Source organism: Onychostoma macrolepis, chromosome 23, assembly GCF_012432095.1.
Source record: "Onychostoma macrolepis isolate SWU-2019 chromosome 23, ASM1243209v1, whole genome shotgun sequence".
NCBI lineage: Eukaryota > Metazoa > Chordata > Actinopteri > Cypriniformes > Cyprinidae > Onychostoma > Onychostoma macrolepis.
The window spans coordinates 3,246,287-3,266,786 of record NC_081177.1 but is presented as its reverse complement, the minus strand read 5'-3'; the positions used below and the strand labels follow the sequence as shown (position 1 = coordinate 3,266,786).

Sequence of the window (20,500 nt, the reverse complement as noted above, 5' to 3'; positions counted from 1 at the left end):
AATCTTATTTTTTCAATTTTAGTTATCAGATTTAGTTTTAATTTTATTTCAGATAGTAATTTTGGTAGTTCAACTTAAACTCGGTTATAGTTGTCAAAGCAACATTTCTAATATTCTTTTCTGTTAAGTTTTTTTTTTTTTAATCCTAAATGTATATTTTACTTTCAGTTCAGCTTAATTTTATATAACAAATCTTTTAAATTTATATGTATATTTTAATTTTAGCTTTAGTTAATGAAAACAACACTGCTTCTGTGAAAACAAAAGAATATATTTTGAACTACAACATTTAACTTTCATTGTATGACAACACAAAAAATCACAATACATTCTTAAAAATATCTGCTTTAGTGTTTCACAGAAGAACTGTGTTTTGCACACTGTTGATGAATAGTGGTAAAACTTACCAGAAAATGCTGCTCATTTAACAGTTTATGAAGGCGAACTACATTTTTCCCATCATTCTGTGCAGCAGCATGATAGTGATAATAGACAGATTAGAGCATCATTTACACTCTTTTGTTGTATTAGTCCTAAAAAGCATCCTGTTTTCATCAATAAGGTAAAAATAGAGAAACATGTATGAAATTATTCCATTTAATTGTGCAAAATATGATCACAGGAAGAATTCAAGAAAGCCTTTGGCCTGTTTTTGGCCTAGCAGGATCCTATCAGTAAAACCGGGCCAAAAAAAGAGAGAGATTGTGCATAATTCAAGATCGTCACATTGAGTCCTTGTTGAATGTTTTCCTTATTCAGGAAAAAAATCGAAAACAAACGCTGATGGAAAGTCTCTGTGACTGTTGCGCCTGTAAAAACAGGTCACATAGTTCCACTTCAATGGCCTCGTTTTTCTTCTTTTTATTTTTTCTATTCCGGCTCTGGAAAAAGCAGGTTATGCTAGATACGTCTTGAAGACTGGTCCGTTTCACATGAGTCTGGAGATTCACTGCCTTGTCACTTGCTCGCAGGACGCACCACTTCTCCTCAGCGGATTGGTCGAGGTGCGTGTGGCTCTCCTCCTGATTGGCTGAGGCAGAAGATTTCAGCGTAGTTTACCAGCATCACGTCTTTATCACACATTGAGTTCAGGAGATGCTGGGTGATCATGTGCATCACGCAGGCCTCATCGCCGCAGGACGCTCGTGTGTGTGTGTGTGTGTGTGTGTGTGTGTGTCTCTGTGTGTGTGTGTGTGTGTTATTTTGGTTCCTCTCCTTTTGCCTCAGTGCTGCTGATGTCATTGCATGTGAAGTGGAGGATAAATAATGTGAGTCAGAGAAACAAACGCTTCACATGATCCCAGAGGAACAGTGTATTGCTCTTTTCTAGCTCAGCAGCTCAGTTATGTTTTGGTTAATTATCAGCTTTGTTTGATTGGGAGAAATAAAAATAGTCGTATACAGTAGAGTTAACTATCAAATCATCCTGAGATCTCTGACTTTTATTGCTGAGATCTCTTCCAAAACTACTATTTAAAAAATGTTTTTGTTCATTAATATAAAGCAATAATAATAATAATGATGATGATAATAATAATTAAGTTTATCTTAACTTAGAAATAATAAATTAATATTTTGAATTAGCCTTTATATTTTTAGTTTGTTTTAATTTTAGCTTAACTTTTAGTAATTATATTTTATATATATATATATATATATATATATATATATATATATATATATATATATAATGGTAAATCAACATGAGATTACTGGGTTTACTTATATTCAGTTAAAGTTTTTATTCAGATTTTGAATTAGCTTTTAATTTTATGTAATTAATTTTTCATTTTTGTTTTAGTTAAAATGTTAATATATTTTTTTTCATTTGCTATTTGTTTTCCTATGTAGATTTATTTATTTTTATTTCAGTTTTAGGATTAGTTTTTATTTATTAGTCCTTTTGCCTTTTTTAAATTGTTGTTGGTTTTACTGTTTATTTAAGTTATTCTAACTTATTGTGTATTTAGTATAAATACGCTCTTGAACCTGACTGCAAAATTTGTTATCATACATGTATACATGTCAACATGTATAGAATGTCAAAAATTTAATTAAATAAAATTTCCAGTTAGTAATTTTAATGCTTTAACTTATACTTAAGTTAGTTGTCAAGGTAACATTTAAAATTTTCATTTAGTTTAAGTTTTTCATCTAATATTTAGATTAGATTTTATTTCAGCTGCATTTCAATTAACAAAAATGGTTTTAATAGAAAAGTTAATTCAAATATATTTATTTGTAGTTAACAATAATGACAGGATCTTTCAGAAATCTCCATATGCTCTCCCTTAAATCTCATTGTTGTCTAACTGAGATATTAAAGTGATTTCTCTCTCTCATGGTCTCCTGCAGCAGAGGCTGGAGTAAAATCATCCGGATCCATCTTAAACGTCTTTCTCTCTTCATTATTCATGACAGTGAAGTGATCAAATCTTAACGTCTTATTATCTCAGAATATGAATCAGTGAGTTCATCATCGTTAATCATATGAATCATCTTTTTTTTAGAAAATCAAGCTACACCTTTGAGTTTTTCAGTTAGTCCAGATTTATCTTCTCCATCAAACTGTTCTTCTGTGCTGCTTTGAAATCTGTCTGTTGTCCAGCATCTGTTCGGATGAATCTGTGCATGTTAAATATGAATCTGTTTGCGTGTTTATTTCAGACTTTCATGACTGTTTGCCTGTTTATCTCTATTCTACCTTCTTTCTGACTCTTTGTTCTTTACGTTTTCGAATAATAAAACCCCAGTGTCAACCAGAGGTATTTTAGTATTATTTATATACTAGTATAGTGTTTATTCATATTTATTAGCTGTTTTTATATTTTCATTTTTAATTATTTTATAGTTTTAAATATTTCTATTTAGCTTTCATAAATTTTTTGTTTCAGTTTTAATCATTGTAGTACTTCAAATTATCAAACCTATTTTATTTCAGTTAGTTGTCAAGGCAACATTTCTAATTTTTGTTTAATTTTTAATGCAATATTTATTTTATTTATTTTACGTCAGATTTATTTAACGAAAATGATTTGTAATAGTATCTTTTTCTTTTTATTTAGTATTTAGATATATTTAGTGTGTGTGTGTGTGTGTGTGTATATATCTATCTATCATATAATTTAATAAAATTATACATTTATATAATATTTTAATATATATACATATATATATATATATATATATATATATATACATAAGATTTAATGTAGAAACAATGTGAAGATATGTGTAACAATTTTTATACACACACACACACACACACATATATATATATATATATATATATATATATATAATGTGAAATGTGTACACATAATAATTAGCTATTTTAATTTATTTATTATTTTTGTATGTGTGCATACACACACACACACACGTATTTTATTTTATGTTTTTGTTTATTCATTTTTTTAAGGAAAGCATTCTCAAAAAGTTCAGTAAATGCATGATACATCAATGAGTCAATGATTAATAATCATGACCTCAACATTAACCAAAATAATCATAATTATGACTTTCCATCATCAAACAGGCCTAATGCACACTGTAAGTCTCTCTGCATCTCTCACATTGAGCAGGTTGTGCTAAACGTGACTCTTCTCGGATGCGGGCCCGGATCTGTTGGCTGGGATCTCGGGATGAGCTCAGCTCTGCGTCTCCTGCGGGGCACTCGTTTCGTGCCACAGATATGATCCACGCTGCCAAAACTGCACAGACTTTCCGTCAAAAACACTGCCTTCACAGACACCTGAGCTCCAGTCTGCAGATTGTTTGAGCTCATATGAGATTCCTAATGAATTGGGCTGATTAAACAAATGCTCTGGCAGCGATCGGGCCTCAGGTCTTAAGAGAAAACAGGAGGTTCTTACAGTTCCCTGAACATTTCTCTGTCTCTGTCACGTCTGTCCGCTGAGGGGACGGCAGGTAAACCAGTGCCTCCTCCCTTCAATCGCTTCTTTCATCAGACACAAAACGCTCGGAGGCTTTGGCATCTGCTGAGAATCACGCTCACAAAGACGCGGTAAAGACAGGAGGAACTGGGTGAAAGTTTGAGTAAAACCTGTTTTGTTTCTCTCTGTTTCTCTGGCAGGAGCGTACGGGGTCGTCCTGAAGTGCAGACACAAGGTAAGATTTCAGAGAAACGAGTTCAGATCATGGTGTTTTTAAGCACACAACACACAATTCAACTCATTTGCAGCCTGTTTGGCTTGAAAAGTGTGTGTGTGTGTGTGTGTGTTCATAAAAAGTGTGGCTTGGAAAGCATGTAAGTGTATACTAATGATTCATTTTGAAAGAAAGTAGTATGCAGTATGCGTGCTGTGCAAATTATACACATACAGTCTAACACAAGCACGGTGTGCAATGATTTTCTGTCTGCATGGAAATGTGCCTTGCCAAAATGTGCATATGTGCAATAATAGCGTATCCCATAATGCAATCATGCACTCATAGCATAGAGAGCTGTGCTTTAAAATATCTAAAAGTCCTTAAAGCACACACACAAAAGCATTTCATTTAAAAGCAACTAATGCAAAATTGCATTCATTGCGTTCACAAAATAGATTTCTTGAATTCATTTTTAAAACACACACACACACACACACACACACACACACAGTATTTAGAGTGTGTGTGTGTGTATATATATATATATATATATATATATATATATATATATATATATATATATATATATATATATATATATATATATATATATATATATATATACACAATAAGAGATATTGTATTTTTAAAAATTATACATTTATTCATTAAGGACACATTAAAGGAATAGTTCACCCAAAAATGAAAATTCATTAATTATTCATGTCGTTCCAAACCCATAAGACCATCGTTCATCTTCAGAACACAAATTAAGATATTTTTAATGAAATCTGAGAGCTGTCTGACCCTCCATAGACAGCAAGGATATTAAAAAATGTGACGGTAAAGACATTTAAACATCTTTTGAACTTTCTATTCATCTGTGAATCCTGGAAAATCAAATGTATCACAGTTTCCACAAAAATATTGTAGTAATAAATGTTTCTTGAGCAGCAAATCAGCATATTAGCATGATTTCTGAAGATCATGTGACACTGAAGACTGGAGTAATGATGCTGAAAATACAGCTTTGATCACAGAAATAAATTACAGTTTAACAGATATTCACATAGAAAACAGCTCTTTTAAATTCTACAAATATTTCAAAATTTTTAAATAAGTGTAGCCTTAGTGAGCAGAAGAGACTTTTTTGTCATTTTTTTTTTTCTGTGCTGTAGTACTGTACAGTCTGCCGTGTTCAAGTGGTAAGAATAGTAACAGATTTGTGTTCAGCACTGACAGAAAGTGTGGTGATGTGACATATGGTGAGTTTATCTATTAATATCTCCTCCGGTCATGAGCGGTGCTGGTCGTAGCGCCCCGCGGCCGTCAGACAGATGGTCTCTGTGTTCACGGCTCTCAGTCTCTCTCTCTGACCCAAACACGCCGGTCATGCCATCTGCCGCTCTCACCTGCCGTCTTTCCCTGTCAGACAGCCGCGTGCCGTCATGTTCACTCGCCGATCTCACGCTCTTCACTCACATTTCAGCGTGGTGTTGATGTATGCAGAGATATGAGTGATTGACTGACTGTAGGCATGTTTACATGCACTCATTTCCAGTCTGATTCTCAACGCTCTGTTTATACGAACCCTAAACGCTGCGAACCGACTCACGTATTTGTTTACATGTGCATTATATGCATTCTGAACAAACCTTCCCAGTCACTGCCTTAATAGCAAATACTGTACTATTTATTTTAATCAATATAGTTGTAAATGTATTATTATTTTCTTTATAATTTATTTATTTATTTATTTTTCTTGCATACCTAATTTTGGCATTGTGTTGTTATTAGTTGTATTATTGATTATTATTATTATTATTTATTAATAACTACTTCAAACAAACTTCCGTATATGCTTAGTATTGTTGCCACTTTTAAAACAAAATTTGTTTGTTTTTATTTATTTTCTATTTAGTTTATTTATTTTAATTAATCAAATTTTATTTTATCAATGGTTTATTTTAATCAAATTAATTTATTTTATTTAATCTTATTTTATTATCTATATATTTATTTTAAAATTTACATTTGCATTATTTTGCATTTGTTACATTACATTATTTATTTATTTATTGTATTCTTATTAATTATAATACATTATTTATTTTATAATTATTGATTCTTATGATTATTATTGTAATAATTTATTATAATATGCTTAATTTCTTTCTGTCATTCAGATTATTTTAGCTCTTCACCGTGCAATCCAATCGAATCACTTGTGCCCATAAGCTAAAATCGGCTGTAATATAATAAAATATTTGCAGTTAATATATTGCTTGCATAAAAATCAAAGCATTAATCAGAATTGTCCTCAGATCTGCAGATGATGCAAATAAGATTGAAACATACTATATATACACGTAAGTGAACTTGCTGTTGGAGATCTGCACGATTCACATGTTTGCATTGAAATATACTGTATCAGTACGTGCATTTAGTGTCGCCACAAGAGACGCTATAACAGTGAAAATTGTCGTTTTCTACAGTCAGTTTTCTCTTTCATCTGAAATAATGTCATGGTGGAGCAACAGTTTGACACGGAGAAACCTTCCCTTCATCTGCCTCAGATCAGTGTGTGTGTGTGAGTGTGTGTGTGTGTGTGTGTGTGTGTGTGTACTTGTTTATGCTACATTGTAAGAACCAAATGTCCCCACAAGGATAGTAAAACCTGAATTTTTTTGCAGTCCCCCTGAGGGGAAAAAAAAGATTAAAAATAGTAAATGATATTTATCTGAAAGGGTTTTCTGTAAGGGTTAGGGGATAGAAAATGTCAGTATAAAAGTAATGGAAGTCTATGGAAAGTCCCCACAATTCACAGAAACAAACGTGTTTGTGTTTGTGTGTGTGTGTGTGTGAGAGAGTGTGAGTGTGTGTGTGTGTGTGTGTGTGTGTGTGTGTGTGTGTGTGTGTGTGTGTGAGTGAGTAAGTGACTGTGTGTGTGTGTGTGTGTGTGTGTGAGTGACTGTGTGTGTGTGTGTGTGTGTGTGTGTGTGTGAGTGACTGTGTGTGTGTGTGTGTGTGTGTGTGAGTGACTGTGTGTGTGTGTGTGTGTGTGTGTGTGTGTGTGAGTGACTGTGTGTGTGTGTGAGTGACTGTGTGTGTGTGTGTGTGTGTGTGTGAGTGACTGTGTGTGTGTGTGTGTGTGTGTGTGTGTGTGTGTGTTCTCTGCTGCACCTGGCTATTGAGATGAAAGCAACAGTGTCAGAATAAAGGCCTGTGGCTGGAATGATCAGCTTTATAATTCACACTGACTGTGATCTACTGCCAACACAGCTGCACCCGACAAACCAACCACACACATGTTTGTTTTTGTGAGTTGTGGGGACTCTCCGTAGGCGTAATGGTTTTTATACTGTACAAACTGTATGAGCTATTGCCCTACACCTAACCCTACACCTAAACCTACCCCTTACAGGAAACTTTCTGCACTTTTACTTTCTCAAAAAAACTTTATTTATTTAAATCAACTTTATTTATTTTAATACTTTTTATTTTTAGCATTTATTTATTTTATTTATTGGGACCACCTTGAAAATGAGATGATAGATCTCAACGAGCCTATGCTAATAAATACATGTAATTATTTATTTAAAGCAAATTTGATTCATTTTAATATTGTGCGTGTATATATATATATATATATATATAATATTAAAATTTATATTTTTAAATATTTTTTTATTTTAATCAAATTTCTTTTGTTTTCACTTTTGTTTGTTTAATCTTGTTTTCATTATTTATTATAACAATTTTTATTTGCAGTCTGATATTTCAAATCAAGTTTGCATTTTTTCAATTAGTAGTATGTTGTATTGTTGTCACATGAGCTCTTGATGTTGCTTGTTTAATGCAGCATGTGACGTCTAGATAGACAGACAGATCGATAAATAAATACATTTACAGTCCACTCAAAACATTTGCCAAAAAAATCACTCTTCTGCTTGATTCATCACACTAGAACCGAAAGGTCAGGTCAGGTCAAGCGCACTGCATTGTGGGTGTGTTTCGTTGTGAATGCATGCATGCAGTAAATGTTGATGCGAGTGTTATGTTTTGGGCAGTGAAGAGCTGTCTGCGATTACTCAGGTTTGTGACTCAGAGATGTTTCTGTGGTTAACTGCTGTCAGGCTCGTCAAAGCCTCAGAGATCCAGAGCGTCTTCTGATAATGACAGGATCCTGGGCTTTAATTAGCCAGAGCTCTTCATCGCTGCTGTCAGACTCCTCAGTCTTCATCACACCTGACTTTCTTCTCTCTGCTTCTGTAACTCCTGATCGTGAGCTCTTTGTGAATGTCTCTGGATAGACTGACTAGTGTTGACGTGTTAAACAGAGTTAACGTCGAGTCAGCAGAGATCTGGTTAGTTGAGGCTCTGAATCCACGTGAGCAGATCTAGTTCTGCTTCTGTTCAGGTTTCTGCTTTTTCACCAGTATCTAGAGCAAGTGCTTTAATGCCATGGATACAAATATAATGATATATTTTCATGCACAAAGAACCTTTTATACTGTGAAAAATAAAGCACATTGAATTTAATTGCTTTTTATTTGATTCATTTGAATTTATTTACTGTCATTTTAATTTTCTTTACTATTTATTTACATTTTACCCTATTTTACTCTTAATTTTTAAATAAACCCCTTATTTACATTTTAATTTATTTTGTTATTATTTATTTATTTACATTTTACTCTAACTTTTCAGCAGCTCCCTTAGTACCTTTAATTTGAATTTAGTTGTTTTTAATTTATTTATTTCAAGTGTTTAATTTATATTTTTATATTATTATTATTTATTTACATTTTACACTGTTTCTTAACCTTTCAACAGACCCTGTTTTAAGTTTTAATACATTTTAATTAATTAATTAATTAATTAATTAATTAATTTACATTTTAAATTATTTTTCTCTTTTCAGTTGCTCTTAGTACCTTTTCATTTTAATTTTTTTACATTTGAATTTATGTGATTTTGTGATTTAATAGTAATTTATTAATATAATTTTTAATATTTTACATTTTTCACTATTTTCTCATAACTTTTCAGCAGATTTGTTGCTTTTTAATTTGAATTAATTTACTATTCTATTCTATTCTATTCTATTCTATTCTATTCTATTCTATTCATGCCTTCATGGTCCTCAGACCTGAATTTGAAAACTGTTGATTTAAAAAGCAGAGTTATGGCTGATAAAAGCCTGATTTATCATTTTATATTTCCTATAAAGCATGCGTGCATTGAGTTGCTGCCACTTGATTAATCAGATACTTACATTAACAAGCATTTGTTCACTTATAATAATAATAATAATAATAGTGACCATTAATGTATTTGACATAACATTCACTACAAAACATTCTTTAATAATGTTGGTGGCGTTGGTATATTTTTGATAATCTGCTGGTCATCTCGGTGAACGTTTCTGTAGATATATTGCTCTGTCACAGCTCATGAAGTAAGTTCAGCCTTTGCTTCACATTTCCCACAATGCACCTGTGCTGTGCTCTTAGAAAACTCTCTGAGCGTCACAGAGAGAAAAGAGGTCAGCATGTATTCTTAGTTCTGTTCCTCTGATTCACTGAAGACACTCAAATCATCATATAATCATGCAGAAATCACACGTGACTGATTTAGTTTAGCTCGAGCATTCTGATGATGCATGAAGAAAAATAAAATCTTTACATTTATATCAAACATTAACAATATAAATTTGCTATGATTTTTTTTTTTTTTTTTTTTTTTTTATAATTTTATTTTATTTTTAATATTTAACTTTTTTTTTTCTTTTAACTTTTCAGCAGATCCCTTCATTTGAATTTATTTACATTTTTGTCCATTGTAATTATTTAAATAAAATGAAAGGCTTTGTATAACATTAACAATATATATTTGCAATAGTTTTTTGCCAATCATTTTTCTTAATAATTTTTTCCCCAAAACGTCGTTATTTGTTGTTCATTTTAACTATATTTTTGCTTGGTTTCTCTTGCACACACCAAAATTAAAATGTTCTGTTTTTCTCTTACCTTTTCATTTGAATTTATTTACATTTAAATTTATTTAAATTATTTATTGCTATTCCCCCTCCCCCAATGTCATTCTTCGTTGTGTTAATTAAATTTTTTACTAGATTTTTGCTTAATCTTATCTGCGTTAAATATTTTGATGTACCTACATATTTGCATATATATATATATATATAGAAAAATTTATTTAGTTTATAAGTTTTCACTATTTAAAGTGTTAAAGTTTGAAGTTTTAAAGTCTTAAGTATTGTTTTCTGAAAGCAATTATCAAAATTAGGTTGTTTATGCATAAAACAAGAAAAAATATCTGCCAGTGGGGTCAGAAAAAATTTAATATTGTTAAAGTAAATGTATTTTGAATTTAAGAATATATTTATATTTAAGACGTATTTTAATTTAACAATGTTAGTATATTTGTACTGGAAAACAAGACAAAAATACTGAAGAAAATCACTTTTCTGATTTTATTTGCACAAATTAATTAATTGTATTATTTATTTACATTTGAATAAATTTAATTATTTATATTAATTTATTTAAATTTTTAAAAATATATATTTAGGTATTTATTTATAGAAAAATATCTGCTAATGAAGTAAGAGAAATAAACTTAATTTAAATCAGACACAAGTTTATTTTTCTTACTCCATCGGCAGATATTTGTTCTTATTTTAAGTGTAAAGTCACTTAATTATGTCATTTTGCTTCTCAGGTACATGTATCTTAATTTAAGGACGTTTATGTATTTGTACTGGAGAAAAAGACAAAAATAGTTTTTCATAAATAGTGTAAAGCCAATGTTCAGCCACTCCTGAGTCTGATTTGAGTGTGTGTGTTTGTGAAAATCCTCTCACGCTAAACTCGTCGTGGTTTGGCCGGTTTGACTCTGATCGTGTCTCAACTGATTTCTGGATGGATTTAATGAACCTGAGCGTCTGGTTTGAGCAGTTCTCTGTGATTACCTCCCTCAGCCCGCGTGACCCGTCAGATATAAACGGATGAAATCTTCACGTTCTGTAGGTCAGTGATTCTCAGATGTGATGTGTTCAGCTGTATCTCTCACCTGAGGCTCTGGCCGTCGTCCAGAGATTCTCTTCTGTTGGTAAATGTTTGCAGAGGAATCTCTTTTCTTGCGCTGGGATTTCCTGTGATCTTCATGAGCTTCTCTTGAGCGTTTGAGATGTTTCTCGCTGCTGATCCGACCGTCACGTCAAACTCTTCTTGGGGTTCATTTGATTGTTTCTCTGAGACTGATTCAGTTTGTTCAATACGATATGAATCTACTCTGATCAGATCTGATGAGAACATCGTGAAATATGACGAAGATCGTGTGATGGAATTTTATTTTCTAATTAAGGCTATTATTAGATATTTTTGGCACCGTTTTCAGCTCTGCAGTGTTGAATCTGGAAACCATCCATCCATCCATCCATCTCTCTCTCTCTCTCTCTCTCTCTTCCAGAAAAAATTAAATTCAGAACAAAGGGTTAAAAGAGGTCTATGAGGTTTTTCTGGGATTGTTAGAAGCTCGCCTCAGAATTGAGTGTTTATTATAAATTAATCAACAATTTACAGACTTTTGTTGAAAAATGGTCTGTTGGAAATGTTCTGTGTGTTGTTGATAGTGATGGAGAGTTGATTTTATCTTTTTAATAATTCGAAGATCGTGTAAAGTGATGTAATAATGGTGATATTTATAAATTGTTAAATATGGAATAAAAGTATGTTTTCTATCTATCTATCTATCTCTATCTCTATCTCTATCTCTCTCTCTCTCTCTCTCTCTCTCTCTCTCTATCTCTCCATCCATATCTATCTATCTATCTATCTATCTGTCTATCTATCTGTCTGTCTATCTATCTATCTATCTCTATCTACCCATCCATCTATCTACCCATGCTGTCACGACGCGAAGCGGATTTTTCTAATAATCCAGCGGCCCGAAGTCAATTATTCCGCTTATACTACGGTTGCCACACCTCAAGACATCGATCAGATGATATATTTCAAGGCATTCGTCCGGTATTTCTACTTAAATCGCTATTGTGAGTAGGATTATTTCTTCCGCATCTCATCCAACGCCTCCGTTGCTAATTCCTAATCTTCATTTTAAACCTAGTAACGGAGGCTTGAGCCGTTAATAACAGATTAATGCAGTTAATACAGTTAATAAGTAAGTTATGAGAGAGAGAGAGAGAGAGATTACCTCTGTGCGTCTCTCAATAGTGTTCGGCAGCAATGTCTCTATTTACAGTGAAACTTAGTTCCTTTTGTTCACGAACAGCGCCGTTGTTGTTCCCTCGCTTGTGAGAAATCATGTAGTTTTTAAGTTGTTTATTGATAAAATCGTCAGAGTAGCACTAACATTAGCGTGATGTATGTTAGTGTGTGTGTAAACTGTAACTGTTATGTGTGTGTGTGTGCGGTCTGTGAGGGAGAGAGAGCGGGAGAGATAGAGTATGTGCTTTCTGTACATAATAAAGCCTAATTTTGTGGCAAAAACATGGAAATGATCTGTCGTTTTTATCCATTTGTTTACTATATTTATTTGTTTGGCCAGTGTCGTTGTGGTTTTGGTTATTTTGCTGTTGTAAGACCTTTGAAATAACAGAAATCATTTGGCGAAGTGATATGGTCATGTAATGCGGTCAAAAACCTGGAACTACGTTCGCGTGCGTTTCCCTGAAAATAATTGCACAACTCATAACGTTCGGCAGCCAATCAGATTCAAGCATTCAACGGCCCCGTAGTATAATGTATTTTAATCTACATTAAAATGATAAAGTGACAGTAAAGATATTTGTTAAAAACGTTACATTATTAATTTAAATAATTTCTATTTCAAATGAAACATTTGCAAATAATTTTTAATTCAAATAAAAAATCAAAAAAGTACACTACTTTGTCCTTATTACAAGGAATATTTCACATGTACGACACCATTCAAAAGTCTGTAAGATTTTTACTTGATAAATATTATACTTTTATTTATCAATGACACATTAAATGGATCAAAAGTGACTATAATAATATTTCACAATTTTGACTGTATTTTTAATCAAAATAAATGCAGCCTTGGTGAACAGAAGAAGAGACACTTTCAAAAACATAAACATCTCACAGACCGCAAACTTGTATTTCTGTTACTGTATATAAATGTATATAGATCATATGTATTTGATCTGTGTGTTTGTGTGAATGAATCAGTGTCTCTTTCGTCTGAATTCATACATTGTTTCTGAGCTTTATAATAATCAGCGGTGAGGATATGTGGGTCGTTCTCCTCTCAAACGCGTCTCTATCAGACGGGTTATTTATACACAATGATATTTTTATTCCTGGGCCGGACGCAGGTGCTCGGCGTCTGACCGCTCAAGAGCTCAGTGTCTCTTCATGCTGTAGTTTTGTTCATGTGTTAGTTATTATAATTCATATTAACCACATTATTTTGCATTGGCATCTTGAATATTGATGCCAGCGCTAGAAAATGTTGACCTTTTGTGTGTTTTAATAATGACAGTCTGTTTTATTTAAAATGTAATGAAACTCTGTGTTTTTTGGAGAATTTAAAATCAGGGTTATTATAGTTAACTAAAACTAAAACCAGAAAACTGTTATTTGAAATAAAATGAACTTAAACAGAAATAACAATACAATATTTTGGAAAATTAAACCTATTTAAGTTCAGCTAGTCAGCAAGATTTCTCATTTTCATTTAGTTAACTTGAAGTAATAAAATAATTAAAACGGAATCTGAAATAAAGATGAATAAAATACTTTTTTTAAATAAAAAAACAAACAAAACAAAACACTTAAAGTCTTCATGTATAATGCATTTTAAAAAATATTCATAATGTAGTTTGTAATGCTTTTTATTGCATTATATATTTGCATAAATAATTGTAACCAAATTTAAAATGCATTATAATATTTGAAGGTTTGCTTGTCGTGCGTTTTGATGCATTATACTTTGTATAGGTGTAACAATTAATAGATAAGTATTATAATATATTGCAGTTGTGGTTACAATACATCATTCAGTGCATCATAAGGTGCATTACAAGGCATACTTAATGCATTACAGATACTTTTATAATTCATTATATATATAAGGCTTTAAGTAAATTGTTACCAAAAAACAAATATGTAAGAAGAAAAAGTAAAACAAACACAAATGACAAAAAAAAGCAAAATTACCAAAAACTTTACCTACAATTCAATAATAAAAATACTAATAAATAATAACTAATAAAAATATGAATAAACAATAGTATCTCACTGATACTAAAATAACACTGCTCAGACACTTATGAAGTGAAATAGGTTGTGATCGTGAAAGATTTCGTAACGTGTGTGTGTGTCTGAACTCAATCCCACAGCGGTTAAATCATTGATCAGATTCAGTGTTTGCAGATCTCAGAGGAATGTGGCTCACTGATGAACCCGTGTGACCTCTGACCTCTGCGGCTGCTGTTGAGTTTCAGGGACAGACTCCACAGATCACGCTTATTCATGAGCCGCTCTCTCACACTGAACAAATATCCAATATTCAGCTCAAACCTGTATTAAACTGCTATTAGTAGCAGGAGTATTTACTTTTTTAATTTTTTTTAAATACTCATTTTTTGTTTTACAGTGTATATTACAATAGTAATATTTCTCATTTTGTTTAATATTTATATTTTCTAGAAGTAGAAGTAATAATAATAATTATTATTATATTTTTATTAAATACCAATTTTTTTTATTTTACAGTGAATATTACAATAGTAATAATTATTGTTTTGTTTATTTTTATTTTGTAGAAGTAATAATAATTATTGTTGTTGTTATTTTTGTTATTGTTATTATTATATTAAACAAAATAAGAAATATTTCTATTTTAATATTCACTATAAAAATTTGAGTGATTACTAAAAAATATTATTATTATTATTATTTTTACATTTTTATTTATTATTATTATTATTATTATTATTATTAAATCACCTTTTGAATCACTTTTTTATCAGACAAAAACACCATGTGTTTCCCCAAAACATGCAGTCCTAATTCAGACATTATTTTGTATATTTTTGTCTTTAATATACTATGTATTTTAATTGTTTTTTTTAAATGTAAGTTAAATATTTTTTATTTATTTTATATTAATATTTATTTTTGTTATTATTTTTATTAAATAATTTTATTAAATATTTTATAGTGAATATTACAATTGTAATATTTCTTATTTTTGATATATTTGAATATTTACTATATTAAAATTATTAAAATATGTATTAAATATTTAAAATGTTATTATTTATAACAGCAGCAACAACAACAGTAGTAGTAGTAATAATAATAATTATAATGTAATATAATAATATAACTTTTTTAAGACAAAAAAAAAACTTCTATTGCTTGTTATTAAAACGATCATTGTTTTGTTTTATTTATTGTATTGCGATAGCAATATAATTTTTTTTTGACTTTTTTTGTCTTAAAAGTAATGCACAATTAAAATTTGAAACATTCCAACTGAATACAATTAGCATTCAGAAATCTGACTGACAGCAGTTTCATAACATGAATATATTTGCATAATGAACTGTGTTTGGTTTTGTGCTCCTTTGCATCTGTTTAACAATATAAAGCTGTCATTTTTATGTGATGAAGAAACAACAGAAAACCTTGTACATTAAACTTTACTGATGCATAATGCAAATAAAGGTGAATTAGAAGCATGCAAGGCTTTGATTTAATAATGTTTGTGGGCTCGATGTCAGATTTGTCTTCAGTAAGTGTTTATTAGGCTGAGCTTGAGATGATCAGCACGGAGGAGTCGAGCAGTCACTTGAGAGAAAGAAACTCGTTATCTGACCTCTGACCTCACCTGGTCTAATGAACCGGCGAATATCTCTCTCTCTTTCTTACTGAAGCTCATTGGAGAGATGAAAATAGCGTCTCTCTCATTGTTGGGATTGTTTTCATCTCGTTTGGCTCGGCCAATCAGGAGCCGGCGTGTGTGTGAGCTATGAATATGCATGACATGCTGATTCCCGTTGTGTGGCCTGTAGGTTTGCTCAGCGAGTGTTTGAGCTTTAATAAGAGCCTGCGGCGCTTCTGGAGCTCCAGACCCTTCAGGCTTCAGGATCTGGAGTCTGTGTGCGCTCTCAGATAAACTAGTTCAGCTCCGGCGCCCCGGTCCTTCTTCTTATCACACGCAAACACAAGCAGCACAGCAGAATTATTTATTTCATTAGTTAGTTTTTATCTTTTAAGGGCCTTATTTCTATTTTATAAACAGCAGAATTTATTTACTTATTTATTTTTGTAGTTTTTATTTTGTTAAGTGCCTTATTTTATTGTACGAATAAAATAATTGATTAACTTATTTATTTGTATTTTTTATTTTATTTCATAGTAAGTTTATTTTATGAATAGCAGAATTAGACAATTTTGAAGTTTTTAAATTATTTATAACAAGTGCCCTATTGATGTTTTATGAACAGCAGAATGAATTCATTCATTCATTCATTCGTTCATTCATTCGTTCATTTTTATTTTAAGGGCCTTATTTCTATTTTATAAAGAGCAGAATTTATTTTTATTTGTTTTGTAGTTTTTATTTTATTTCATACTAAGTGCCTTATTTTTATTTTATGAGCAGCAGAATGAATAAATTAATAAATTTATTTATTTATTTACTTGTTTGTTTTTATTTTATTTCATAGTAAATGCCATATTTTTATTTTTGTGAACAGCTATTTTATTTTATTTTATTTTATTTTATTTTATTTTATTTTATTTTATTTTATTTTATTTTATTTTATTTTGTTTTGTTTTGTTTTGTTTTGTTTTGTTTTGTTTTGTTTTGTTTTGTTTTGTTTTGTTTTGTTTTGTTGAAAATGCCTTCGTTTATGGCAGTAATTTAGATAAGTGGTGTATTTTGTAATACAAACTTAAAAAAACCCAACTAATAAAAAATTACTAAAACTTTAACTACAATTAAAGAAATGATCAAAATAAAATCTAATTCAAAATATTAACAAACACTACACTAGTGTATCAATGATACTAAAATAACACAAATGAAAGTCACTGCATCTCAGTCATGAAAAATTAGTTTCACGAATCCTATTAGGAGAAAAAATTGCTGTTTTTTTATTCTAATCAATCAGCAAGAAGATATAGTCTTGTAGTTTGTTTGTCTGGAACTGGCAAATATGCTTGATATTTTGCATATGTTTTGCATTAAGTGTGTGAATGAACAAGTGCATTTTGATTTCACTGAAGTATGCAATCTTTTCAGAGATATCGATTTATTTAGTATAAATGGTTTTGTATTTTTCACAGCATTTTTGTTTTGCTGCTTCATTTTATTTTTTTTTCCAGCTGTCCATTTTTGTAACAGCTCCTCGAATATGAATATTGCCATTTGTGAACTCTATTGCAAGGTGTTTATATTCTGAGCGTCTTTCATGTAAATGTATGTAAATGTAATATCTGTGTACGTGTGCAAATGGCTTTCATTACACACAAACATTCCCATCCTCTTCTTATTTGGTGAGTGTTTTGTTTTGCCGTGTTTTGCATGCGCTTCCTGTGTTTCCTCTGTTCTTCTGTCCTCATTTCAACTTCCTGTTATGTGTGTGTCTCTTCATAGACTCATGCTGGGCTGAGTTCATCCCGTTAGTCTTTAATAATCCACTCAAATCCTCCTGTATGCTGTTATGAAGGAGCCTCAAATGTTTGATGCCTTCATGCTGCTTTTTCAGGTCTTTTTTTTTTTTTTTTTTTAAGTTTGACAGAAACACAGATGCAGGATCTGACAGAGGTGAGGCAGGGGTCAGAGGTCACTGAGGAGCTGTCAATCACTCAAACACCTGTGACCTTTGACCTGCATCACATCTGTGGAATGATGCTGAAAATACAGTTTTGATCAGGAATAAATTACATTTTACAATATATTCACATAGAAAACAGTTGTTTTAAATTATAATAATTTTTCAACATTTTTACTGTTTTTGCAGTATTTTTGATAAAATAAATGCATCCTTGGTGAGCAGAAGAGACTTTTCAAAACATTTAAAATAAAAAAACAACAACTTTTGAACAGTTAACTAGTTAACTAAAACTATAAACATAAAAAAAAATGATGCTTGAAATAAAATGCTTTAATTGTAAAACAATAAAATATTAAAGAATATATAAAAAAAAACAATCTAAAAAGTCAATATATTAAATATATTACTTGTAATATTAAAATAATAAAAAATTTAATTTATTTTATTTCAGTCAGTTTAACTTGGTGTGCTAAAAACAAAATGACTAAAACTTTAACTAAAATTTACAATTGAAACAAAATCTGAAAAATTAAAAATAATTCAGAATACGAATAAAACTAAAGTAGTTTCTAGTGCATTCGTCCATCTGGAAGAAGGTCGAGACGAGCACATTGCATTGTGGGATATGGTGCAGTGTCACCTGATTATGAACACATTTTACCAAATATAGTAGTGTATTTGCATACTATTCCCAGTTTGCACACTATATACTGCAGAAACACAGATGTCGTATGCTATTCTGTGTGCGTGTGTGTGTTTGTTTGAGGTGAGTGTGTGAGGTTAATTAACGTGCCGTCGTCAGCGTTTGCAGCACCTGTGATGAGTTTGTGTTCAACATAAACAAGCACAAAGCCTGTGGGAGCAAACACACACGTATGAACACACACACAACCGTGTGGCGTCGGCTGGATCTGTAAGGGTCTGTTTTTCTGTAAAGCGTGAATCTGGAGCACTGAAGGATGCTGGGAGGATACAGAGACACCCAGAGTGTAAAATAGGCCAGAGAGAGAGAGTGTGTGTGTGTGTGTGTGAGAGAGTCCTTTAGTTCCCCTCAAACACACACACGCGGTCCAAAACACTCGCCAAGAGTAATGTGAGTAAAAAGGGCTTTGCTGAGTACTGAGTTGGTCTCCATATGTTTGCCAACCATCTGCTCCACATTTATTAGGAATACGGCTGAACAAAAGACTGTCAGCGACGTCAGTGACGTGAGCGGTTCACCGGCTAATAATAAAAACATCTGTCGTGAAGCTTGTTTTTACCCAAGTTGTTTAGCGTTAGAAAAGTTTGAGGAAAGCAGTCTCTTCTGCTCGCCAAGGCTGCATTTATTAAATTGTCAAATATATTACAATTCAAAATGTGTTGTTTTCTATGTGAATATCTGTTAAACTGTAATTCATTTCTGTGATGCGCAGCTGTATTTTCAGCATCATTACTGCAGTCTTCAGTGTCACATGATCTTCAGAAATCATTCTAATATGCTGATTTGCAGCTCAAGAAACATTTCTGATTATTATTAATGTTGAAAACAGTAGTGCTGTACAATATTTTTTGTGATGCATTTGATTTTTCAGGATTCACAGATGAATAGAAAGTTCAAAAGAACAGCATTTATTTGAAATAGAAATCTTTTGAAACATTATAAATGTATTTACTGCCACTTTTGATCAATTTAATGCGTCCTTGATGAATTTTTTTTCCAAAAAACAGTCTTACTGACTACAAACCTTCCAGTGTGTAGTGTACATGTGAAATATTCCTTGTCATGAGGACAAAAATGCACATATATTTGAAGAAAAAACACACAGAATAAGTCAGTATTTCTGGCTGGTAATTGTTCAGTTGTGTTTCTGTGTTGCAGGAGACTAATGAAGTCGTGGCCATTAAGAAGTTTAAGGACAGTGAAGGTGAGTCTCCTGCTCTGTATTGAACGCGAGTCCTTCATCTGATCTGATTTACTCTAAACACAACACACAACCAAACCAACGGCATGATGCAGCTCATGAATATTAATAAGGTTCCAGTAATGATAGATACTGTAAGCGCATTAATGTCGTATTAATCTGAAGATCAAATTTATAGAAGAGCGTTATAAATATTATATATATATACATTATTTAATTTAATTTAATAACAAATTGTAGAAATTAATATGCATAAAATATGCATTTTTTTAAATTGCAAACTGTTCTATATCAGAATATTAATAATAATAATAATATAAACATTATATACATTTAACATCAAATTATAATTAGAAATTAATATACATAAAATAGGCTTTAAAAAATAATTACAACTTTACAGAAGAGCATTTGTTTTATAAACATTCCATATCGGAAATAAGAAAAATTAATTTTTTAATTAATACTTTAATTTGCATAAACATCCATATACACACCTCTTTGTCTTTGTACTCTGTTCCAATGCTAAAACTGAAATTATTAAAATCATTTTTGTTAACTGAAATAAAGCTGAAATAAAATAAAATAAAGAATAATATAAATATTGGGTGCAAAACTATAT

The 20,500-nt window shown here is 31.2% G+C and overlaps 1 protein-coding gene across 4 annotated transcripts in view; it reads left to right on the top strand.

Moving 5' to 3' along the window:
- The window catches only part of LOC131532061 (cyclin-dependent kinase-like 5), a 62,146-nt gene that overhangs the window by 14,864 nt on the left and 26,782 nt on the right, over positions 1-20,500 (top strand). For all 4 annotated transcript variants that reach the window (XM_058763399.1, XM_058763401.1, XM_058763400.1 and 1 more), the window contains exons 3-4: positions 4,097-4,131; positions 19,836-19,881. In XM_058763399.1, the coding sequence (XP_058619382.1) occupies positions 4,097-4,131; positions 19,836-19,881 (81 nt within the window). The remainder of the gene's footprint in view (positions 1-4,096; positions 4,132-19,835; positions 19,882-20,500) is intronic.